The 26,962-nt window shown below is 38.5% G+C and overlaps 1 protein-coding gene across 4 annotated transcripts in view; it reads left to right on the top strand.

The window, feature by feature from the left end:
- The first annotated feature begins 594 nt into the window (after positions 1 to 594).
- The window catches only part of Rp2 (RP2 activator of ARL3 GTPase), a 36,705-nt gene continuing 10,337 nt past the window's right edge, over positions 595 to 26,962 (top strand). For 2 of the 4 annotated variants that reach the window (XM_028776130.1, XM_028776129.1), the window contains exons 1-3: positions 710 to 951; positions 12,647 to 13,312; positions 17,856 to 17,970. In XM_028776130.1, the coding sequence (XP_028631963.1) occupies positions 850 to 951; positions 12,647 to 13,312; positions 17,856 to 17,970 (883 nt within the window). In that variant the 5' untranslated portion in view covers positions 710 to 849. Of the gene's footprint in view, positions 952 to 1,274; positions 1,323 to 12,646; positions 13,313 to 17,855; positions 17,971 to 26,962 lie in introns of those variants that run through there. The other 2 variants (XM_028776131.1, XM_028776132.1) reach the window with 2 other exon arrangements.

Here is a 26,962-nt window from a genome sequence, read left to right on the forward strand (position 1 = left end):
CTCGGTTATTATCCTAGATACTTATTCAATTTTGGAGCAATAAGTGGACGCTTTTAGAAATCCCTCAAAGGATTGGAGAGATGGCTCAGTGTTTAAGATCACTTGCTCCTCTTGCAGAGGATCTGGTTTCGGTCCCTAGCACACACTTGGTGGCTTACAACTATCAGTAACCAGGAGATTTGAGCCCTCTCCTGACCTCTACAGACACCAGACAGGGACAATTTGACCAGAAGCTTGTGGGCTCCATAGAAGGGTACTGAAAGGGAAGAATGAAGGACACAAATTTGTTTTACAAAATCAGCAAGGATTCTTTTTCTCTTTCAGTTTATGTTAGTCTACTACACTGCATGGTATCCCCTCCAAGTCCTTAAAATTTGGAAACTTTCGAAATTTGAGCACCAGATAGGGAAAAGGTATTCAGCCTAATCAAACAGCAGCCAGCTAGCCCAGCCAAGTTCACTAGAGGGGAGGAGCTGGGGGCGGGGTAGGACCGACCTTGGGGCGGGGCCCTCTGTGAGAGCACCTGAGCTGGCCAGCCCCGCCGCTGATGTAGGATTGGTGAATGAGTACTCCGGCCTGAGCTCATAGGAGCCAAGCAGCTTGCGGGGCTTTGATTGGCTCAGTGGCTGCTGCTCGTTTATTGGTTGCCATAGGTCGTCACGGAGACCGAGGGAGTGGGGGGGGGGAAGGGTGTTGGGCCTGGCGGGAGTGCTGAGGGTTGCTGGCGGCTGGGCTGCTCTCCTGGGCGGTGTCCGGGGAGCAGTTACCCGAGTCGCCCTGGGTTCCCGCCACCCTCTGAGAGGTGTCTGAGCGAGTGGGATCCACTAGCGAGACCCTTAGGCCGGCACCATGGGCTGCTGTTTCACTAAGAGGCGGAAGAGTGAAAAGGAGTCGCGGGCTGAGGGAGAGGAGGAACAGCCCAAGCTGTACAGCTGGGACCAGCGGGAGAAGGTGATGTTTTGGGGATCCCCTGTTTTGAGTTCTCTTCGGCTGCCCTTTGCAGCAGAGGAGAGCGGGGCAGCTTGGCGGGTGGCCCACAACTGGCTTTCACTGGCGCGCACAGGCAGCTGAAGTCTCAGGGCTTTGGGGGAGGGATGTGAAGGGCCCAAAGGAGGCATAGAGTTGGTGGTCAGCCTAACTAGATCCCCAGGGCCTCTCTGTAGGCTCTGTGCCCTGACTCCCGATCCCAGAAAGGACTTCAGGGAGAGAAAGAGCTGGGAGGGTGCTGAATCTCCAGTCAGTTCCTTTCACCAGCAGTGGCCAAAGGGGTTTGGTCCAGTGGTCGAATTACACACACAAGACTGATACTCATCTTTTTTGCGGTTTGTATTCCCAAGCTGTTACTATTTTGTCTGCCCTCCTCGGCAAATCGCTTTTGGTGCCTCTTGGTGTTACTTAGTTGTTAAATGGACTGTTTCATGTCTATCTTTATTCTCTTCTTCCATTTATGAGAAAAGAATAATAAAAATTGAGACAGTCTTGAAATGAACTGTGTAAGGTGAAAGTACCCAACACAAACCAGGAAGTAGTTTATTATTGCTGCTTTATATGAATGAAAATGCCTTATTTTTATCATTCATATATATATATATATATCCGAAAAGGTTTGAAAAAGTCTCCTAATCTTGCACAAAATGCAGTTACTTAGGCATACATTTCACAATGGTTCCTCTTTCTACATAGTTCTTCATTTCTGCTTAGTATAGTTGCTTAGTAAAACACTTAACAGACATCAGTAATTTTGGTTTCTCAAAGTAAGAGAGCTTGTTTTTTAAATGGGTGTCATGAACAGTTACCTACTGCTTAATGCAACACCTTTGATCAAAAATACTTTATAGTAAGTCTTGTATTAATGTTTTGGTATAATAAATCATCCTGCATCATTTCAAATCCCAGCAGAATTTAGGCATTCCTATAAACGATATTCTCAAAATATTGGCTTTTAACAAATGGAAGATGCTGATGGAATTCTCAGGCTCAGGTTTTTACCTTTGACTGAAACCCTTCTTGGGCCATGTGGCCTTTTGTTCCTCTATAGCAGTATTTTGTCATGTAGGAAAGTGTTGTATTTTCTATTTTATAAGAAAATTGTACCCATTAAAGTTATTTGGTGGGTGGATCTTGAAATATTCATTTTTGACAGCCTTGAGATTTCTAATAATGCTGTTTAGATTTTTTCTTCCCAGCACTGGGGATTGAACCATGCTAGGTAAGCATTCTGCCACTGAGTGGCATTCCTAGCTAAATAATGCTCTTTAAACTTGAGCTTCCTGCTCCAGAGAGAGTTTTTTGTTTTGTTTTAAAGTCCCAGGCTAAAAGTAAAAGTATGCTTTTCTTTTCAGTAGTCTTGGTTGGCTGTAGTTCACTGTTTCATAATAATTGTCTTTCTGCTAACTTCTACTTACAAACTTCTGGCTAATTGGGATCTTCTGCTCGTTATTATATTCTGTTATTTTTGCAACAGGATCTTTTTTGTTATATTTTGAAACAAGGTCTCATGTAACTCTACATAGCCTTGAATATCTGTCTGATTCCCCTGCCTCCATCTCCTGATTGCTGGAATTGTAAGCATGCGTCACCAACTTATGTTAGAGACAATGTTTTGATATGTATTTCTGGCCAGCCTGTTACACATTATGTAGCTGAGGCTGGCTTTGGATTTCTGGCAATCCACCTGCCTGAGCCTACTAAGTACTGAGATTATGGGCTTGTGCTACCACACCCTGATAGTTGGGATCTTTCATATGAATGTGTTCTGTGATTTCCTTTTTCTTGTGCTCTTTATCTATGTAAAAGTAATGAAAAATAGCATAGTGGATACTAACATCTAAGTGTCCCCCTCTCCTACCATGTGAGCTGCATTAAATTTTCTGGTGTAAATAGGAACATTAAAATTTTTTAATTTATATTTTTTACATATTTTTTATCCAATAAAAAGGTCAGCCCTGGCCGGGCGGTGGTGGCGCACGCCTTTAATCCCAGCACTTGGGAGGCAGAGGCAGGCGGATTTCTGAGTTCGAGAGTTCGAGGCTAGCCTGGTCTACAGAGTGAGTTCCAGGACAGCCAGGGCTACTCAGAGAAACCCTGTCTCAAAAAACAAAAAAACAAAACAAAACAAAAAAAGGTCAGCCCTGAAACCATATACATACAAACAGCAAAAACAGACTCAGTAGGTTGTATTTATATGTTTATGCATACTTACACATACATAGACATATATGTGTAATAAAGGAAATCTTTTTGAGAACATTACTAGGTACTTTAGTTATAGAGATGTAAGAGCTATTATTGGAAATGTAAAATAAACTCATACATATATATATATATATATATATTACATAACAACTAGATATATAACTATATAATTGTATTCTATATAATACATAATATACCATAATATATTATTATATATTACACACATATATATTATAATTATATAGATCTAATAAAAGTTAAAACCTCTTTTGTGGTGCTGAGAATAGAACACAGAATGCTAGGCAGACACTCTACCACTAATCTATACCCCTAGCCCTCCAGTGGTACTTTTACTGAGCCTGGTCTTGCTATCTCTTGAAACATTTGGTTTTTCACTACAAGGAATTGAATGTAGATACACAGCCTACAGAAATAACTGAGATACATTGTATCTGTAGCAACAGAAATGGTTTGTCTGAGGTTTTCATAATATCATGGAGTCTAAGTCTGTGTGGTTTAAAGTTAGAGCAAACAATTAGTCAACCTGCAAGAGTTTTTTAAAAATGAGTTGCCTGTAATTTCCTTACCATTGGAAAAGTGGTGTTTAAAGTTTACTTAGGTTGTATAATCAGAGTTGATGGGTACCCCATGGGTTTTGGGTTTTGCTTTGGGTAATTGGGTCAGCCTTAAGGGACTGAAGCAAGGAGAAATTGTGTCAATTAGAAAGAATGTTTGAGGACTAAGTGGTGTCATGGCAACTTACACATTACAGTCAACAGTGGAAGGAATTCATTTTCCATTGCTGCTGACTTTGAAAAAGAAAAAAAAACTTACTACACTGACATGAGAAATATTTTGGATTCCAAGATCTCTGTTTAAATCATTTGGAAAGAAATGCCTTTGCTTATTATTTGTATGCTGTATTTAATGGTTAAGCAAGTTATTCAATGTATATGTATTCAAACACCAAGGAAGAGCCAAAATTATTAACCTTGCCCTCCAAGACCTTACTTGCCCTTTGGAATGAAAACAGGAAATACTGAGGCAAAATGAGGTGAGGATGAGTGGCACAGAAAGGGAGTTTTCACTTCTACTTATTCATGCTAACACTCCTCAGTAATAGAAAGAATAGTTCTGTCTGGGCAAGGTGGTGCATGCCTATAATGCTAGCAACTTGGGAGGCTTGGTGCTTCTGAGTTCAGGGCCAGCCTCCTGGGTTTGAGGCTGCCCTGTATGAGTATGGTCATTGTGAGACTGATATCTTGACTCCTTAAAAAGAAAAAAATAATTAATTTTCCAAATGATGGCCTAAGTATGAAAATTGTGATTTGAGTATGAAGAACACACTTGTATCTGCTACATTTGTCTCATGATTATTAGAAATAGTACTTATTAAAGCCAGAGCCTCAGACCGGAAATTCAACTGTCTATTGTTCTACTTTGGTTAAACCAGCTGATTTGTACATTTCAAGCTTCTTAGCTATAAAGTTGGCTAGTCCTAAAGAGTTCTCCACAGTTTAGCAATTTAGGGCCTATCCTGAAGAAGCAACATTAGATAGTAATTGTCATCTCCAGAGACACTTCGAACACAACTCACAGGAGAATGTAATTCCAAGAATTGTTCGTCAGTAGAAGGGATGACTTTGTGGGGAACCAATGTCTATGTAGAACCTTCAGAGGTTGGATGGGTGGCCTGCTAGAAAGAAGTATCTGCAGTGGATAGGAAGGTAGATGCTATTGTCATCATCTTCTAAGTATGTGAGATACTTTAATTAAACCATCACAAAACTTAATACTTTAAAACACTGGCAAATACTGGTTTTGTTTAGGACTCTGCCCTTTGTGTACAATTAAGCAGGGTTGACTCTATGTGGTATCAACTGTGGTAACTTGAGTAGGGGTTCTAGGATCACCTTCAGGATGGCTTAACCCCAAAGGTGACTGTCAGGTTGATATAGGCATTCAGTTGGGAGCCCAACTGGGGCTGAAGCCCAAGCACTCTCCATGTGTATTCTGGGCTTCAAGGTCCAAGGGCCACTGACATCATTGAGTCTAATTGATGGTACATCTTTTCCCCAAAATAACTATTTCTAATTTCAATATTTTATTACAAATATATTTAAGTTTTTATTTTACAAGTATGTATGTATGTATGTATGTATGTATGTATGTATGTATGTATGTGAATATCTGAATATGGGTTTGTACATATGAGAACAATATCTATAGAGGCCAGAAACAGGCATCAGATCCTCTGGAACTGGAGTTTCATGCAGTTATGAGCCATCTGACATGAGTGCTGAAAAGTCAAGTCCTCTGCAAGAACAGTATGTGCTCTTACTGGCTGAGTCATCTCTCTAACCCTTCATTAGATGTATTTCATTAGAAGTATTTTAAGAGAAAGCCTTTAATGTATACCTTAAAGCTTAAATAATCATATCTGCACAAGCTGCCTTTTAAAAATATCTTTTATTTTGACAAACTGGATTTCCATTAAAGTGAACAGATTCCATTAGTATATCTCAGGATATCATTACTGAGGTTAACTACAGAAATTAAATTTAATGAAGATTTTCTTTACTGCCTAGTAACGAATTAAGATGTTCACTGTTGTTTTCTGTTAGAGAAATAATACTTAACTAGTACTGTTGGATACTAATACCACATTAACTCCAACTCCTGCTAATGTAGCAAGTTTGGGGCCAGCATGGGTTATAGGTAATACATATGGATATAAACTATGCACATTTCATCAAGGCTCTTGTGTTAAAGTACTTTAGACTACAACCTATCTATGCTTGTAATTTTAGACATTTTAAGAACTGGTAACTTTTACAAGATTATTCTAAACTTGAAATTAGTTATTAAGTTTTCGATTTGAAGAACTTTTAGGAATTTTCAAGAAAATATAGTAACATATATCCTACATTTCTCCTTTGAATAGTGATTGACAATCCAGATAATTTTATACTGTAAAGTGAGCTATAGAATCTTTAGCTACAGGATTAATTTATCCTCATAAGCCAGTAAAAAATGGAATGTCTAGGGAAAAACTAAGAATAGTAGATTACATTGAATTCCTCAGTATTGGAAGCTGTTATGGAATGGGTATTAGTCAAAAATTGTTGAAGGCCTAAGTCCCCCACGGATATATTTGAAGTTAAGACCACTAAAGGAAGAAATAAGCTTACATAATGTTCATAAGTGTAGAGTTCTAATCCTACAGGATTGGTGACTTCATAAGATTTCATCAGAAAGTAAGCATGGTCATGTCCCTCAACTCCACATAGAAGAAAGTGCCAGTGAAGATAGAGATGAAGGGCTTTTTCCACAGTTGGAGGCAGCTAGGCCAGGCTGCTATAACCAAATGCCACATTCTGGATGGCTTACACAGAACATTTATTTCTCAGAGTTCTGGAGTCCAAGAGGCAGAAGATCAAGATGCTGGCACATTCGTTGTCTAGAGGGACCTGTCTTCTTGGCTTTAGATAGCTGTCTTTTTGCTTTGTCCTTTTAGGACTTTTCCTCTGTGTGTTCTCTGGCTCCAGCACTCTATTTTTCCCACATTTTACAAGGTAAGTAATCCCATTATAAAGGCCTCTAATTACTTCCCAAAGGCTATACCTCCAAATATCACGATATTGAAGGCTAGGGCTTCAAAGTAGAAATTTGGTGAGACTGGCTGGAGATACAGCTCAGTGGTAGAACACTTGTCTAGCATACATGAGGCCCAGGGTTCAATCCCCAGTAGCATTAAAAATGGGGGAGACAGCCGGGCGGTGGTGGCGCACGCCTTTAATCCCAGCACTTGGGAGGCAGAGGCAGGCGGATTTCTGAGTTCGAGAGTTCGAGGCTAGCCTGGTCTACAGCGTGAGTTCCAGGACAGCCAGGGCTACACAGAGAAACCCTGTCTCGAAAAACCAAAAAAAAAAAAAAAAAAAAATGGGGGAGACACAAATATTAAGTCCACAGCACACTCAAGCCTATTAAACTAGCAGCTCAGTGATTTAGCAATAGATTTTATGTTGGTATTTGCAACAAGAAATCTTTGGTTTTTTTTTCTAAAGATTTATTTATTTTACTTATGAGTACACTGTAGCTGTCTTCAGACACACCAGAAGAGGGCATCGAATCTCATTACGGATGGTTGTGAGCCACCATGTGGTTGCTGGGATTTGAACTCAGGACCTCTGGAAGAGCAGTCAGTGCTCTTAACCGCTGAGCCATCTCTCCAGTGCCCAGGTTTTTGTTTGTTTGTTTGTTTTTTTGTTTTTCGAGACAGGGTTTCTCCTTATAGTCCGGGCTGTCCTGGAACTCACTCTGTAGACCAGGCTGGCCTTGAACTCAGAAATCTGCCTGCCTCTGCCTCCCAAGTGCTGGGACTAAAGGCGTGCGCCACCACTGCCTGGCTTTGCAACAAGAAATCTTAACTCCTAGTAATGGTGTGTGTGTGTGTGTGTGTGTGTGTCTGTGTGTGTCTGTCTGTCTGTCTGTCTATACATGCCTGGCTCCTCTTGCCCATAGCTTTGTAGAAATCAGTCAACTCCTGGTGGTCTTTTCCATTCACCTATTCACCTTTGATCCACTGTGATTAATGTGTCAGTGGCAAGAAGATAAGAAAAACATGATCAGAGAATACTTTTTTTTTCTCCCTAAAATTTAATGCAGCATGGACTTAAGCCACCCTTTTATGTTCTTTCTCACTTTAAGGCCTGGAACTAGAACAGGCTCCCAATAGTCTGCACCACGACTGTATTCCCATGTCCTGGCACTGGCTTTTCTCAGAGGAGAACAGCCTCAACCTCCCTTTCCTTGGGGAATTGGAGAGAAGAGACTACATAAAGGAAGGAAAGACCTAAAGTAGTTATTAGTAGTGCCTCTGCCTGCTATACTTCTTTTATTTTCCTAACCAGAAGTTGGCCAACAAAGAGTGAGCTAACTGAATATCCCTGAATGCTCCTTTGTTCCCATCTTTTCATGTTGGGAATTGAACTCTGGCCTTTCATACACTAGACAAGTGCTCTTACTGGGCTAGATCCTAAGCTTTACTCTTTTGTTCTTGATCAGCATCAGAATCCCAGTTCATTGGAGATGGAGTGGAGAATGGCATGTGGAGAAGCTTCAAGTTCTCTTCAAGACAGTGTGTGATTGGATTGGAGAGATGGCTCCACATTAAGAGTACTGGGTGTTCTTCTGAGGACCCGAGTTTGATTCTCAGCACCCACATGGTGACTCACAACCATCCATAACTCTAGTTCCAAGGAGATCTGGTACATGCTTCTAGCCTCCATGGGCACACATATGCAGGCAAAACACCCATACACATAGCAAAAAAGGTATTTGATTATCAGATTTAGTTACTATTAACATAATACCTGTATAATCCACATCATCTGAGTTATATTCTGGGGTAATCAAGATTTATTAATTAAAATGGCTATATAGTTGTTTATATTCTGTTTTTTAATGGTTTATTGATTTTATAAATTTTAGTGTATGCATGTGCACAATGTACATGCAAGTACCCCCAGAAGGAGGCATCAGAAGCCCTGGAACTGGAGTTACAGGCATTTGTGAGGTGTCTGATGTGGGTGCTGGGAACTAAACCCAGGTCATTTGCAGGAGCACTAAGTGCTCCTGACTGTTAAGCCATCTCTTGGCACCTGATACTCTGCTTTAATTTCTTCTGTGATTTTTAACTTTTCTTATGGATTATTTTAGCATTTAACTGCAAATATAGTTAACATTCCATGGCAATTCTAGATCATGTGTGTAAATTATCTACTATTTTAAGTTTTCTATGCCTATTTTTTTTTTTAGGATAGTCTCAAAATTTGAGATTATTCTACATCAGCCTTCTAGGTGCTAAGATTATAGGCATGTGCCACTGCACCTAGCTTCAATTTTAAAGAAAAAATTTAGATGTATTTATTTTACATATGCATGTGTTTTGCTTACATGTATGTCTGTATATCACATGCATTCCTGATATCCAAGGAGGGCGATGGATCCCCTGGAATTGGAGTTATAGACAGCAGTGAGTCTGCTGGGAATCAAATCTGTGTCCTCTGCAGGAGCAACAAGCACCCTTAACTACTGAGCCATCTCTCCAATCCCCTAATGGACAAGATAATTTTTCTCTTGTTAGATGTGTAATGCAAGCTTCCTTGTGAGTTTAGGCTTTCTTCATTTCTAGTTTTATCTGTTTTTTTGTAGACACACACACACACACACACTTACTCACTGTCTTTTGAGACAAGCAAGTGCACTGGGATTCTCCACATATACTAGGCAGTGGGCCAGTGAGCTACAGGGCTCCGCCTGTCATTGATTTTGCAGTGCTTTTGTGGTGAGGGTGATAAGCGTATTTCACCACATCCAACTTCTTATATAACTGCTGGGGGTTGAACTCAGGTCCCTATATTAGAATTATCTTTTTTAAAAAAAAAATTCTGAGGCTCTTTTGTTTTGGTTTTGTTTGTTTGAGATAGGGTCTTGCTACTTAACTAAGGCTGGACCTGAGTTGGAGATTTTCCTACTTGTTTATTTGATGTGCATGTGCTTTACCAACTATGCCATCTCCCTAGTCCTGTATTTTAATTTGGGTTTTTTGTTTGTTTGTTTTTAGCTATAAGTAATTGAGTGAAGTTGTGATAGAAAATATTCCTTAGATTTTATTTAATATTTTAGTTTACTTCATTGGGAAGTGTTAGGAATACAACCAAGGGCCTTGTGGCTGTTAGGCACGTGCTGTACCATTGAGCAATACCTCAGCCTCTTAGATATGTTTGCCTTTTGTTTGGTTGCCTGGTGGTTTTGGTAGGATCTCTTTGTATAGCCTAAGCTGGCCTCCAATTGACAATCTTCCTGCTTTAGTTAGCACACCTGTTGATTCCATTTCCTCACCATTTCTCAAATTTATCCCATCCTTCTCGTCCCTTCTAACTACTTCAGCCCATTCTGGCTTAGCCTCTCAGATTCACACTCCATCTTTCTTTTAAACTATTTCATTTTTATTTTTGTATATATATGTAAGCCAGCAGGAGAGATCATTAGACCCCCTGGAGCTGGAGTTAGACATGGTTGGTTGTGAGCCATCTAATATGGGTGCTGGAATGAAACTCAAATCGGGAAGAGCAGCAAGTATTCTTAAGCAATGAGCCATCTCTCCAACTCTCCATATTTTTATTAATCTTTCTGACATGTAAATTTAGGATATTTAAATTGTTCTGTGGCTTCTGTTGTTCATAGATAGCTTCCAAACTTTATACCAGGATTATCTAGTTTCACTCCAGTATCTCTGGAAATACCAGGCCTCTTTCCATTTTCTTCCTGATGACTGAAAATTTTTACCTTGTTCAATATGTTACTGTCTTTCTTTCCCAGTCTTTCCAGTAAACTCCAACTTTTTCATTCTTACTTTATACAGTAAATCTTGGGTTGTCCTCTGTTTCCCTTCTCTGGATTTCTAAAATATTCTCAGCACCTCTTACCACATGGTCAGGTTGTTTAAACAGTTTATGTAGGTATATGTTACTTCCTTTTTAGTGCCTAAAATTGTGTCTGGTTCATTTTGGGTATTCAAGTGTTGGCTGACTGACTAAAGATCCAGAAAGGTAGGGTGACTTTTTCAAGATCATGTTGCTCATAGGTGACAAAATTGAGCTAGAAAAAAAGACCTCTCATTGCCTTATGCTATAGACCAGTGCTCATCCTAGGACATTATATAAAACTAGATAAATATAATATTGTGAATGATGGAAGACATTTTAAGCTAGTTTATCAATGGTCAATATGCTTATATGTTACTTTGTAAATAGACAAATATATGTACTGTATCTATAGAAACCTGTTTCTAGTACATAGTTTTGCATGTAAATATTTATATTCACAAGCAGTTAAAATAGTTTCAATATATTTATAATACATTTTCAACTGTTTTTAAACTGCCAGACTTTTTAAATCTCTCTCCCCTTCTCTCTCTCTCTCTCTCTCTCTCTCTCTCTCTCTCTCTCTCTGTGAGTGAGTGAGTGTGTGTGTGTGTGTGTTGGAGATATTTGATGATGACCAGACTCAGAGCCTCAGGCATGCTAAATACACTCCATCACTGAGTTTTCTGACTATATTTTGATAGCACAGTTAAAATTAAAAATTATGTGATATTCTAGATATTATTATTTAAAAGATTATGTGAGGCATAATTCATAATATCTAATAGGATGGCAGAATTTGAAAAGTTACACTGGATGAATAGCTCAGTCAATGTCTGATTACAATTTGTAGATGTGAGTACCAACATGCCAAGGCTTTTGTGTCTTAGATCCTTCCATTGTCTGTGGTATGTGAAAATCTCAGGATTTAGAAATTTAGGCCCAAATATCATTTTTTAATAGGGTAAGGAAATATATTCAATTTAAGATTTTTTTTAAGAAATAGAAGTTTAAAATTGAAGCGCAAGGAAAAACAAGTCATCAGAAAGCTGAAGTCGTATGTATCTATGTTTCTAATGTTTAATTTTCAGTTAAGGGCATGATCCAAGGCCATGTACATTCTAAACATACATTTTAGTACTGAGCTATATCCTAGCTGAATTAGTATGTCCTGATTAGGATGATGCAAAGGATATAAGCTTTAATTTCCTAGCAGTGTTTTTTGTAGTCATATTTGAAACAGATTCTTGTTCTGTAGCCCTGGCTGGACTGGAATGCCTGCCTTGTAATCTTCTTGCCTCAGCTTCCCAAGTGCAGGGATTACAGGTGTGTACCCCATGCCTGGCTTACATATCTACTTCTGTTAGAATATTTGTTTTAAAAAATATATTCTTGACCTTGCCATCCATATTAATTTTGTGGTTATACTGATTCCAAAGTGGCTGATAGTAGCAGTGACCATATGTCACCTGGGTTCACTCACAGGAAGAACCAAATCATAATGTCACAGGGCTTTCCTTTAGATGTGAGTGCCCGAGAATGAAATTTGATACCAGAAAGAGTGATGCATTTCCTAAGGGGTAGTTATATATTAACCAAGGTTAGAAACTTTAGATTATTTAAAATTGGTAAGATCATCCCTTTTGCAACCTCAGAGCTGTTATCACACTTAGAAAATGGAAAAATTAAAGCCCTTAAGGTTATCTAACAGGCTTTGTGTATATGTATGACTGTTCCCAGTTGCCTCAAAAAAAAAAAAAAGCATATTTACAGTTGAAATGCTTGAAACAGAATCTAAGCAATACACATAGCACTTGGTGACTGTGGCCTTGAACTTTGGTTTCTTTCCTCCCTCATTCTTTTCATTTACTGAAAACAAACAAACAAAAAGCTTCCTATTCAATGAGACTGAGGAGCTTAAGTTTTAGTATTAACAACTAACTGTACCTGGCATCCCATAGGCACTTAGTTTTGGTGAATAATGTTAGCAATACTCAAGGTAATGCGTTTTGTTTCTGCAGGTTGATCCAAAAGATTACATGTTTAGTGGACTGAAGGATGAAACAGTAGGTCGCTTACCTGGAAAAGTGGCAGGACAACAATTTGTCATTCAAGACTGTGAGAACTGTAACATCTATATTTTTGATCACTCAGCTACTATTACCATTGATGACTGCACTAACTGTGTAATTTTTTTGGGACCGGTGAAAGGCAGCGTGTTTTTCCGAAATTGTAGAGATTGCAAGTGCACATTGGCTTGCCAACAATTTCGTGTGAGGGACTGTAGAAAATTGGAAGTCTTTTTGTGCTGCGCTACTCAACCCATTATTGAATCTTCCACAAACATCAAGTTTGGCTGTTTTCAATGGTACTACCCTGAATTAGCAGCCCAATTCAAAGATGCAGGCCTCAGTGTCTTCAATAACATATGGAGTCATGTTCATGATTTTACACCTGTGTCAGGAGAGCTCAACTGGAGTCTTCTTCCAGAAAATGCCGAGGTGCAAGACTATGTTCCTATTCCAGCGACTGAAGAATTCAAAGCTGTGCGAATTTCCACCGAAGCCAATAGAAGCATTGTTCCTGTGTCCCGGGGTCAGAGACAGAAGTACAGTGATGAATCATGTCTCGTGGTATTATTTGCCGATGATTATACAACAGCAAATGCCAGAAAACTAATTGATGAGGTAAGCAGAAAGAGAAGAGAAAAAGACATAGATATGACCATGCTACTTTGGAGACATTCTAGGTTTTCTTGTTTTCAAATTTATTATTAGAAATACTGGCAGCCTTCACCAACTCCTTGCCTCCACAGGCTTGCCTTAGAAGCAGATCACTTCGGCCTCAAAATCCTTTCTCAAGAAAAATTTTCATCCTAGTTCAAATCAGTAAGCATTTGACACCAATTATATGTGGGTCATGCTGTTACCATATTTCATTCATTATATTATACATGTTTGTTTTCCACATCTTTGCTTACATACTTTGTAATCAGTTGCAACTTAGAAATAATCAAACATAGTAGATGCTGGAAATGAAGGCATACAGATACAATTCTCTACCTCAAGAACTGTCATTCTTCATCCTAAACAATTTCTATGCACATTCACAACAGTACTGCAAATTGAAACATGGCCGTTTCTAATGACTTACTGAGGAAATTTCTTTGGAGTTTCAATTGGCTGTAAATGACACTTAAGAATGTGTGTAGACCCTGATGTGACGGTGAACATCACATTCCCATCCACACTGGGCCCCTTATTGGCTCTTGCCCCATTGTCATTGATAGGAGGCTGGGATAGACAAATAATATGAATAGGATGGGGATTGGAATGTCAAAAGCTCTAACACTTATGAGCAGTGGCTTTCAGTGAGTTCATTAAGCAGAGAAGAGTTAATGCACAGCAGCTTCCCCTTGAAAAGGGTTTGACTGGGAGCAGTTAAGGCTTCAGGAACAGTAGTAGTTCCTTTGTTGGTAGGTATACCAGTAAGAAGATGCATTGATCAGGATTTATCCAATAGAATCTGTTTAAACTTAAAAATCAAGCTTTCCGGAGTAGATAAGTAAGTTTCTTTCTGAAGGGATTATTGTAAAGTTGAAGTACACCAAAAGGAATGATTTTTCTTGACAAAAAGTAAAAATGAATACCTCTATAGTTATACATCTGTAATGCAAAGACTCCATGTCTGAACTCTACAAAGTATATTTGAGGCAGAGGTTTTAAAACTATAGAACCTAAAGTATAATTTTATAACTTCAATACTTTATTCATTATTGGTATTTTTGATTCAGGGTCTCTCTCCGTGTGGCTATACCTAGCCTGAAACTTACTTATATAGACCAGGCTGTATCTTGAACTTCCCACAATCCTTGTGCCTCTGTGTCCCAATGGCTTGAGGCATTGTGTCTGGCTTCAGATGTTGATGTTTTCTTTTGTTATGCCAGTATGATAAGAAGTATGCTGGAAGTTTTGTAAAATGTAGAAAAATATGCTTGTAGCCTTTGCATCTAGTCACAATGTTATTTCAATATCTGAGAAGTAAATATCTTCACTATGTTGTATGGCAAATTTCTTTTGTATGGTGAGTTTTTACTACATATAATTTTCAAAAGGTTAATCATTGAAGTTAAACCCCTTTGGTAGATAACCAGGAGTAGATAACAGATATATTAACATGGTTAAACCCAGGCAGTGGTGGCGCACACCTTAAGTCCCAGCACTTGGGAGGCAGAGGCAGGCGGATTTCTGAGTTCGAGGCCAGCCTGGTCTACAGAGTGAGTTCTAGGACACCCAGGGCTACACAGAGAAACCCTGTCTTGAAAAACAAACACACACACACACACACACACACACACACACACACACACACAAAACCAACCCATAGTTAAAGAAAAACAGCTATCAACCCAGTCTTTATTTATGAGTCATGAATGTTCTGAACCTTTTGACCTTTGATATCTGATGTATGACATGGTGGCCTTTGCAAGAATATGGCTTAGAAGAGGGATATTTTTTAAATATCTTTCTGGAATGTAAAATTAAAATCCTACATTCATAATAGTAGTTTACTCTTATATAGTATTAGATATGTAGTTTTACTATGTCAGGCACTATTATAAAGAATTTACATGAATTAACACATTGTTTAAAACAACCCTATGCTATGAACCATAGATAGGGTAAGTAACTTGGCAAAGATCACTCAACTGATAAACAGTGGAGCTATGATTTATCCATGCAGGCTGATAGTGTTCCTGTGTATTAACCCTAAAACATAAAGCTGTTGTGCTGTCCCTGTGCTGAAAGAAAGCTGATGAATGGGAGGTGTAGGAATGTGATCCCACATATTGAGACCCAGGAGCCTTCTAAACTAGAGGTGCTGTGGTTAGAACTGTCTAGTTCAGAAAGCACAGTATTAAGGAATAAATGATTAAAACATGAAGTAGTTTAGAGATCACCAGTGTTCCTATAAGTAATGCTTCACACCGTGTAAGTAAGCCCTATGAAAGAATTGGTTCACAGATGTCGAAGAAAAAGGAAGAGGGTACAAGAGAGAGAAATTGAAAACGAAACTTACATATGGAGAGTATCAAGGCATGCCAAATAGTAAAAGACCTACAGATTTTTTATTGTAAAACTCTATTTTTTAAGTGACATCATTACATATTTAAAATGTGAGGAGGTTTCTTCCACCTACCCACCTAAAAAGTTTGTAGTGTGTGCTGTAAACCATGCTTTTCATTTAAAATGGTGATTTTGAAATAGATTAAAGATGACTCTCACAGGATGTGCACTTGGCAGTCCCATGGTCGGTCAACTTCCCTGTTTACAAAATTCATAGGTTAATTCCCGTGTTTAATTGGGAAGGGTAAAATGCACATGGGTCCAAGAGTTTTCCATTTGATGTTGACTTTTTTGGTTCCATGGCTGTTGTTTTCCCCACAGGTGAATATAAACTTTTTTTTGTATGTAGCATAATACTGTCAAGTGAGCAATGAGACTTGGATGTGTTGGCTCATACATGATTGAGTTTTCAATGAGTGTACTCCATGTATCCTCGAAAGCATTCATGAGTATACAGCAAAGCATGAGGAACCCAACTAACACACTGCCATCACAACTCGGTCCATAATACTAGGAAAGGAAAGACCTAACTAGTATGGTGAGAGATTATATATTAGTTTAAATAATACTTGAGTTAACAAAGAAAGTAGTTAGTTCTGAGATGAAAAAAACAGAAAGCACGATATATAGAGAGTTAAAGGAAGTTACCAAGACTTGGTTTTCTCACCACCAAAATGACTTGTTTGCTTTCATATGAATCACATTTATGTACAGGATAAAATAGGTAAAGGTTTGAATTATTTAAGTATATTTTATAATTAAATTTGATTAGCTACCACGATTTGCAAATCTTCAGAAATAGGATTTTTATGTAAAGGCATCTCTAAATGTCTTCAGTGAAAATATTAAAATAGATACAGCTTCATGGTTCATGTTTTATTTTAAATAATTAATCATATTTTTCAAGAAAATATCTTATACAGGCTATGTTGGCCTTGAGCTGGGTATGTAGCCAAAAATGCCCTTGAACTGTTGATTCTCCTGCCTTTGTTTGCTAGGTGCTAGGGTTATGAGTAGGAACATCGATAGCCTTTTAAGGATAATTTTTTTCAGTTTATATATCTGACTATAAAATGTCTCCAACATTAGAAGTGGTGGTAAGATTGATTCTGATATTTTAAGTAACCTTACAGTTACCATCTAGCAACAATGTCCAGATAGTTTCTTGTCATTTTTAATGTATCTTTTTGTCTGAGGCAGCATTGAGTGAAATAGGACTTGAGTTTGATTCCATTTGATGGTATCATATTCAGTAATAAACCACAGCATGAAATAAATATTATGAGCTGTTACCACTGACTTTATAGAATAGGTTGGAAAATATTCACAATCAAGTTAGTACAAATTTGAAAAATACATAGCTAACTGATTTTTTAAAAAAGAATTCTTTTTGGTTTTTTAAGACAGGGTTTCTGGAACTCACTTCTATAGACCAGCCTGGCCTCGGACTCAGAGATCCACTTGCCTCTGCCTCCTGAGTGCTGGGATTAAAGGCGTGTTCCACAATCACTTGGCTTAAAAAGAATTCTTTAATCTACCATCAAATTAACTTGAATTAAAATAGCTATATGACCTCAGACAGGTTTCTTAACCATGTCATTTCTTAGTTATTGCATTTCTACAAGAAAGATGGTGGTAGTACCCATCTCATGAGAGGTTAAATATAATATATATGCATAAAGTTCATAAAATTCCTTCTACATAGTAAATGCCTCCATAAGTGTAGTCTAGCATTCTTGCAGTATTGTTACACAAATTGATATGATGGCTTTTAAGCTTAACTTCGGTAATTTTTTCCACTTTATTATAACATCTTTATTATATTGTATAATATAATCTGTATAATATATTATATTATACAATCAAATTATATTGATTGTAATGAACTATGATATTTTGCATTGAATATTTGCTGTGTCATTAAATTAAGTTTCTGTTTAGTACTTGTAATAAAGGAAGTACACCAGAGTTGGAATTAGTCAGAACCAAAGCAAAAATCAGAATGCTGTGTTGCATTATATACAGAAAAATGCTGAAATAACGAAACTTTGTTTTCATACCCTAAATAAATTTTAAAATCTAAATGAAATTTTATTCTCCACAGATGGTTGGTAAAGGCTTTTCCCTAGTGCAGACAAAGGAAATGCCAATGAAAACTGAAGATGCTCAAAGGGTTTTCCAGGAAAAGGCATCAAACTTTTTACTTCTTCTAAACAAAGGTATTTTCTGAACGACCAGGGTACTTTTGTGGTTATTTTCCTAACTGACTATCTTAACATTTTCTCTTCCTTCTATGTTACCTTTTCTTCCTCTTTTGTTTTTTCTCAATACCTAAGAAACCCTGTATAACTCACTTTCTTCCTGTTCTGTGTTCAGTACTTAAACCAGTCATATTTCTATATTATTTTAGTTTTATTTTATTACTGTTGTACCTTTGTAGTATTGCAGAACACTTGATAAAGATGTGCTTTGGGCATACTGAAAAAGAAGTAAGAAATACAAAGTCAGTATTTTCTGCTTTCATATAATTAACTTCTCATGAAAAAGTAGAATATTTTTAGTAAGTGAATTCGACTAGTAAATTTCAGCTGTTGAAGAAATGTACATAAGAGAGGAGCTGGACCCCCATAATTAGACATCCAAATTCAAAACTCACATAGTTGGGATTGAACATAAGACGCCTTCTCTAACTAAACAGAGAAGGGGGAGATGCCAGAAGCCAGGACCCTCGCCCTTACCCTCACCCCCTACCTTTCCCCACCTGCACAATGTCCTCTGAAGCTTGGCAACTGCAAGATCCTGCTTAGCAACTGCAGATAGACTCAAAGCAGAGTACCATGTCTTCTTAAGAATAACAGGGAGACCATAACTCAAGCAGTGTACCATATCTTCTGAAGAACTGCAGGTAGATCATAATTCAAGGCAGTGTACCATATAGACCATGACATGTTTCAAGGCACAGGCCAAGAAGATTTTGTACTTTTCCACCACCTGGACCCTCTTACCCCCTCCCCTTGTAAAACATGCTATAAAAAAGCATTTCATGTTCAAAAAAAAAAAAGAAATTTAAAAAAAAAATTTAAAAGTAAAAAAAAAAAAAAAAGAAGAAGATTGTTCAAAGGTCCTGAATAAACTGCTTGGAGAAGAAAAAAAAAAAAGAGAGGAGCTGGAGTGTATACCTTGCTGAAGGGCTGCTGTTTGCCTATATTTTTTAAAAGGTGTATTGACTCTGGAGGCCAAAGTATTATTTGTCTTTTGGGAGTAGGGACGTTGTTTCCTCAAGGCTCCAAGCTGATATGAGTAACAATATGCAATGTTAATTAAGTATACCCTACAGACAGGGCACATCTGCATGTGTGTTTCTTTATGTATAAATAAATTAAAATGAACTCTAAAATTGTATATGAAAAAAGGCATTAGAAGACTGTTAGGATAATTTTAATCAGTAATGCTGTGTGTAATTGGGCTATTAAGTGTTAGCACAATATTTCATAACCTTTTACAGTTATTATAGTAGTGGAAGGACTTACTCCATTCCAGTGCTTGAATCTACCTCAGAATATATTTTGACATAGGACATTCAAATGAGATCTTGAAAATGAACTTTGAAACTCGTATTAACTTTCAGAAATGGAATTGAGCAATAAGTCTAACCGATCCTAAAGTATGAGGATTAGTGTTGAAGTCAGTAATGTGAATCAAGAGTTATATATTTGTACACTATTAGTAAAGAAGTATTGTAGAATTACTTCAATCTACAGAGTGTCTTCCTTTAAATAATACGGCGTTTCACATGGAACTAGTAAAATGCTACCAAAAGTAGAACAAAACTCAGTGAGCAGATGTTATAAGAATTTCAGGAATAAACGTCATACAAAACAGTCTTTAAAAGGAGAGATGCCTACAGGAAGTACTCAACTGATATAGTCATAGCAAGTCAAAAGAGCTCGCTTGAAGGAATTTGCATTGGCAAAATTTGGGGACAGTTTGACCATAGAAAAGAATAATGGAAGTTGGGAGTATACTCACTCGGTGGTAAGACTGCTTGCCTAGTGTGTTGGAGGACTTGGATTCAATTTCTAATAGAAATAAATAAACCCCACAAGAGCACAATGAAGACAATGTAATAACAGAAATACATGCACCTGTGGAAAACGCGAGGGCTGGGTGAAGTGGTGTACACCTGTTGTCTCTGTGCTTGGGAGGGAAGAGGCAAGAGGTATTCTGGAATTCAAGGCTATCCTCAGCCGTGTTTCAGGGCCAGGTTTGAAAAAGGAGAGCGTTCGGATTACAGGCTACCTCTTACCGTCTGCCTCCTGCCTCTTTGGTTTTTGCTTGTTGTCTTCTTTTTCAAATCTGGTGACAGGGATTTTTTTTTTTTTAAGATTTATTTATTTATTTTATTTATGAGTACACTGTCGCTGTCTTCAGACACACCAGAAGAGGGCATCCAATCTCATTACGGATGGTTGTGAGCCACCCTGTGGTTGCTGGGATTTGAACTCAGGACCCCTGGAAGAGCAGTCAGTGCTCTTAACCGCTGAGCCATCTCTCCAGCACCTGGATTTTTTTTTTAACATCGTTGTGATGAATGAACCAAGAATAGGAAAGAAAGTAAGTTAAATGACACCATAAGGAAACAATGAACCAAGTACAAAATACAAGACATCTTATAAGATAACAAGCTAGGTTTCTTCAGATGAGGAAGCAAAAAGATGAGGGAACTCTTTTGGATTAAAATACTCCAAAGAGATGTAACAGTGAATGCATGAGAGAGCCTTGATTGACTACGGGAATGTAAGTAGATTTTTAAACTAGGACTTTGAAGATGATAGGAGTTGTTTGATTTCCTTACGTATGGCAATCATATTGTGGTTATGTAGGCTATGAATGCTGAGTATCGTGTATCAGCAAAGCAAAAACAAAGCAAAATGACTCAGTGAGTAAAAGCACTTGCCACCAAGCTTGATGACCTGAGTTCAGCTCCTGGGTCCCACATGGAACAAGGAGAGAAGTGATTTCCACAAGTTGTTCTCTGACTTCCATAAGCATGCATTGTTGTGAGCGCCCCCACACACCCACAACTGCAAAAAGTGAATAAATAAACAAACAAATAAATGTAAAATAAAGAAAACCTCTGTGGCCAAAATTTGACTCTTGGAAACTATAGTTCAAGGTAAGATGGATTTCTTTTTCTTTTTCAGTTTTTCAAGACAGGGTTTCTCTGTGTGGACCTGGCTGTCCTGGAACTCACTCTGTAGACCAGGCTGGCCTTGAACCATAAGATGAATATGGCATACATATGCTATTCTGTCAGTGTTTTTAGGATGTGTTATCTTTTTTTTTCAAAAGAAGAATTGGAAGGGTTGGAGTAATAGCTCAGTGGTTACTAGCAGTGGCTGTTCTTCCAGAGGACCCCAGGTTCTAATCTCATGTGGTGTTTGACAATTGGGTACAATTTCAGTTCCCACAGTTCTGATGCCTTCTTCTGGGGTCCTCAGGCACTGCATGCATGTGGTCCACAGACATACATGCAGGCAAAGCACCCATCCACACAAAATAATAAAGAAAAGAAAACCTTTTTAAAAATTATCTATTTTATTCTCAAAATTCCCAAAATTTTTGGGAAAAAAAATCCCAGCTGCCCAGTAGTGAGTTCATGATGAATAGCAAGCGGACTCAGTGCTAATATTCCAAAAGGTTGGACTGGGCCCTCTTTTAAAGTGACCAATAATCATTCTCAGACAGGATTTCTCAACTTTGGCATCATTGACATCTTTTTTTTTTTTAAAGATTTATTTATTTATTTATTTAATGTATGTGAGTACACTGTTGCTGTCTTCAGACACACCAGAAGAGGGCATCAGACCTTGTTACAGATGGTTGTGAGCTACCATGTGGTTGCTGGGAATTGAACTCAGAACCTCTGGAAGAGCAGTCGGTGCTCCTAACCACTGAGCCATCTGTCCAGCCCCATCATTGACATCTTTTTTTTTAAATTTTTTTTTTTTTTTTTTCGAGACAGGGTTTCTCTGTGTAGTCCTGGCTGTCCTGGAACTCACTCTATAGACCAGGCTGGCCTCGAACTCAGAAATCCACCTACCTCTGCCTCCCAAGTGCTGGGATTAAAGGCGTGAGCCACCACTGCCCGGCCCTTAAATTTTTTTATTGGATGTTTTATTTACATTTCATATGTTGTCCCCTTACCCCATCCCCCACCCACCCAGGAACCCCCTATCCCCTCACCCCTCCTCCTTCTTCTCTGTGGATGTAACCTCTATCTACCCCACCCCACTCCCACCTCCCCACCCTCAAAATTCCCACCCCCTGGGGCGTCCAACCTTCATGAGGTCAAGGTTCTCTTCTTCCACCTGTGCCCAGCAGGGCCCTCCACTCTTACATATTCAGCTGAAGCCCTGGATCCCTCCCTAAGTGCTCCCAGGCTGGTGGTTTAGACCCTGGGAGCTGTGGTTGGTTGGTATTGTTGCTCTCCTCATGGGGCCGCAAATCCTTTCAGCTCCTTCAGTCCTCACTCTAACTCCTCCATTGGGAACCCCATGATCAGTTCAATGGCTACTTGTGAGCATCTGCCTCTGAATATGTCAGACTCTTGAAGACCTCTGAGGAGACATCCATATCAGGCTCTTATCACATCATTGACATCTTAGTTAGATAATTCTTTGTCCTGGGTAGGGCTGGGCTGTGTGTGATAGAATGCTGAACAGCACTCTGGTTCCTGGCTGCTAGATACTCATTTTTTCAGTTGTGGCAACAACAACAAAATGTTTTTAGACATTGCCCGATGTTCTTTAAGGAGCAGAATTGCTGTCAGTTGAAAGCCATTTTTTTTAAAATGGTAAGCTTACTCTTGAAATTTTACTTTTATTGTAATTCATGGCTGAATCCAAACTAGTCTTTAATTACAATTATCTAGTTTTAGTAATAAGTATTACTATTTGACTATTAATAAGAGAATCTATTGTTCATTCTAAGACTTCCAAACCTGACTAATCCTCAAAACTATCTAGGGATGTTTTTAAAAATATAAATTTCCAACTACTGTCTCAAAAGGAGTAGTTCAGAAGTCTTTCTGCTGTGTCCTTGGAGTGAACATTTTTGGTAGTTCCTCATACAGTCCTGAGCATCTTGTTTACCTTTGTTTAGAGGTTTCTTTTCTTGAACACACACAGTAGCTGAGCATTAGTAGAGGGTTGTCAGATAGCATGGTGCTTTCTAGGCCACTGCAGGTTTTGTGGTTTAGTTTAAATGAGATAAGCTAGTAGATATTTGCATACTTTTTATTTTAAATAAGGTTTTAGAATAATTTTAAATTTACAGAAAATGTGCAAAGATGGTACCAAGAATTTCTGTATACCCTTTACCCAAGTCTCCAAATGGTAACATAGCCAATGCAAATTTGTCAAAACCAAGAAATTCACCTTGGTAAAATGTTAACTCATACGTTTTCATTTCACCAGAGTTTTTACTGTGCAAGTTTCAGTTCCAGAATCCAGTTCCAGATCTCACATTAGCTTTAGTTGCTGTGTTTCCATCATCTCCCCAACTCTGTCACAGTTGTCAACCTTCTCTTGATTTTCATAATCCGAAACTTTGAAACACTTCCAGTTAGTTTGAAAAATAGCGTTCTGTTGGGGATTGTCGGCTGTTTTTTCAGGTTAGACAGGGTTGTAGGTCTTGTAGGAGAGGCAAAGTACCCCCCTCTTTACATCACAGCCTCAGCTTGGCATGAGATAGTATCTGCTGTGTTTATTTGTCTTGTGGAGGGGGGCACATTTGTGCTACAGAGTGAATGTAGAAGCCAGAGGATAACTTGTGGGAACTGAATATGTTCTACCATGTGCTTTCCAGGAATCAAACTCAGGTTGTCAGGAGACTTTTACTCTCATGCTTCCATCAGTCTAGAGATTTATATTTTGTTTAGTAACTTTAACTTTTTTCAGCTTTATTGATGTATAATTACCAGATATTACATTTTAAAGTATATAATGTAGTGGTCTGACATATGTATATATGTCATATATTATAAATGATTACCACGAACTGTTAAGTTGTATAATTATCTTCAGATTTTTGTGTAAAATCTTTTATTGCATGTATGCATGTATATGGATACATTGCCATAGTACAACTATAGAGGTCAGAGGCAACTCTGTGAAGTCAGTTTTCCATTTCCACCTTTACTAGGTTCTGGATACTGAACTCAGGTTTCCAGGCTTGTGCAGCAAACCTTACCCACTGAACCATCGTGATGGCCTTTTTGTGGGAAGAACCTTTAAAGTGTCATCATAGCAATTTTCCAGTATACAATATGGTATTACTAGCTATAGTCACTACTGCTATACATTAAATCTTAAGAACTTATCTTTATGTGTGTGTCAGGGAGTGGTTGTGCTGGGGATTGAACTGTAGGACATAGCTCAAGCTATATGTGCAACCCCAACTTCCTAATCATATAACTAAGTTTATGTGGTGTAACCAGCATCTTGCAGTTTTTCTTGCCTCTTGGCCCTGGGATTCTGCCATGTTTTCTTATGTGGATTCAAATTTTTAAGACTCCACATATAACTGAAATTATACAGTGTTTTTTTTTTTTATCTATTTTACTTACATTGCCCTGTGGTTCACCCATGTCACTGCAGATGGCAAGATGTTTGTTTGTTTGTTTGTTTGTTTGTTTGGTTGGTTGGTTGGTTGGCTGATTGGTTGGTTGGTTGGTTGGTTGGTTGGTTGGTTGGTTGGTTGGTTTTTTCGAGACAGCATTTCTCTGTGTAGCCCTGGCTGTCCTAGAACTCACTCTGTAGACCAGGCTGGCCTTGAACTCAGAAATCTGCCTGTCTCTGCTTCCCAGGTGCTGAGATAAAAGGCGTGTGCCACTACTTCCTGGCGGCAAGATTTTTTTAATGGTAAAATAGATGTGTGTGTGTGTGTGTGTGTGTGTGTGTTTTGTGTGTGACATTTTTCTAAGACAAGGTCTTACTGTGTAACTTCAGATGACCTGAAACTCACAGATATCTGCCTGTCTCTGTTCTCCAAGTGCTAGGATTAAAGGCCACTAAGAGTGAATCATACTGTACTTTTTTATCCACTCAAATATATACCTAGAAGTTGGATTTCTGGATTATATGGTAGTTCTATTTTCAAATTTTTGAAGTATTTTCAGAATGACTATAACAATTTACATTCCCACTAGCAGTACACAAGAGTTCTCCTTGCTCCACATCCTTAGCAACATATTTCTCTTTGTGATAATAGCCCACCTAACATGTATGAGAAGTTGATATCTCATTGTAGGTTTGATTTGCATTTTCTTGATGATTAGCAACATTTGTTACTTTTCCATGTGTTGTTTATTGATAGTTAAAAAGAAGTGCTTTACATTTCAATTACCTTTTCAGTTCCATTAGGTTTGTGTTCTCATATTTATTATTTCCTTAATTTCAGTAACATCAGGTGTGATGGTCTGTATACACTTGCCCCAGGGAGTGGCACTGTTAGAAGGTGTGGCCCTGTTGGAGTAGGTGTGTGACTGTAGGTATGGGCTTAAGACCGTCATCGTAACTGCCTGGAAGTGGGTCTTCCACTAGCATCCTTCAGATGAGATGTAGAACTCTCAGCTCTGCCTGTGCCATGTCTGCCTGGATGCTGCCATGCTCTTACCTTGATGATAATGGACTGACCCTCTGAACCTGTAAGCCAGCCCCAATTAAATGTTGTCCTTATAAGAGTTGCCTTGGTCATGGTGTCTGTTCACAGCAGTAATACCCTAAGACACCCCCAAGTGTCATAATTGTTTTAATTTTGTTACATTAGAAAAATGGCCCATAGCGAGTGGTACTGTTAGGAAGTTTGGCTTTGTTGGAGGAAGTGTGTCACTGTGGAGGTGGGCTTTAGAGGTCTCCACCTATGCTCAGGCTCCACTCATTGCAGATGAGAACTTCCTCCTAGCTGCTTGAGGATGCCAGTCTTTCCTGGTTGCCTTCAAATCAAAATGCAAAACCCTTAGCTCCTTCTCCAGCACCATGTCTGCCTGCATGCTGCCTACTATGATGATAATGGACTAAACCTCTGAACCTGTAAGCCAGCCACAATTAAATGTTGTCCTTATAACAGTTACCTTGGTCATGGTGTCTGTTCACAGCAGTAAAACCTTAACTAAGACATTAAGTATGATTTATTCTTTCTTTAGTTTCTTAAAGTTTGAGTATAAGTTACCGATATTAGTATGTTTTGACATTGAAAACTTACAGTTAACACATGCCTGTGTGAAGTGTATATGCATACATATTCTAATGAAACACTGAACAGCCTCCCTCACTTAGGTACAATGTACATAACGTTTGGGGGCCATGGCAACACCACAATTTATAAGAATCTCAGAAATGTGAAAAATAAGGCACAACTGAGACAGCAGAAAGGATGCTTGCTTATATGTAAGAAATAAAACAAGAAGGCTGAGCCTCATTCAGCTGGCAACATGCACAGCAAGCGGATCTGAGAACAGCTGCCAAAGCACAACAGCCAGTGATGGGTAGAGGAGTTGTATACACTTAACGGACTTGGAGGCGCTTTCAGAAGAACTTTAACAAGTAGGCAAATGAGGAGCTACTGTATATGTATTTAATATTGATTTTCTTCCTATAAGTATGACTTTAGCTGTATCCTGAAAATTTCAACACATTTTGTTTTCATATTCGTTCAGTTCAAGATTTGGTAAAATACAGTCCATAGCATGCTTTAGAAAAGTTTTATGGGAGTATGGCCATGCATTCTTTGGTCTATTTTTGCTGCTTTTGTGCTACAACCAAAGAGTTCTTTAGTGGTAGGCAATGTATAGTCCACAAAGCCTAAAATACTTTTTATCTGATCCTTTATAGAGAAAATAACTTGATATTTAATTTAGTGGAAAGTAATTTTGAAGCCAGTGTATTGGCACATGCTTGAGACAAAAGAGGATCATGAGTTTCAGACCAGTGTGGGTTTTATGTGAGTTCAAGACCAGATTGGGTTACTTATTTGAATGATGTCTCAAAAAAGAAGGAGGAGGAGGGGGAGAGAGGGAGGGAAAGGAGAAGGGAGAAGGAAGAAGAAGAGGAGGAGGAGGAGAAACAATAACAATTGGGGGCTGAAGAGATGGTTCAGTCATTAGGATCACTTGTGGAGGCTGAAGAGTCATTATAGGATCACTTGTGG

Source organism: Grammomys surdaster, unplaced genomic scaffold (assembly GCF_004785775.1).
Source record: "Grammomys surdaster isolate TR1022 unplaced genomic scaffold, NIH_TR_1.0 265, whole genome shotgun sequence".
Lineage (NCBI taxonomy): Eukaryota > Metazoa > Chordata > Mammalia > Rodentia > Muridae > Grammomys > Grammomys surdaster.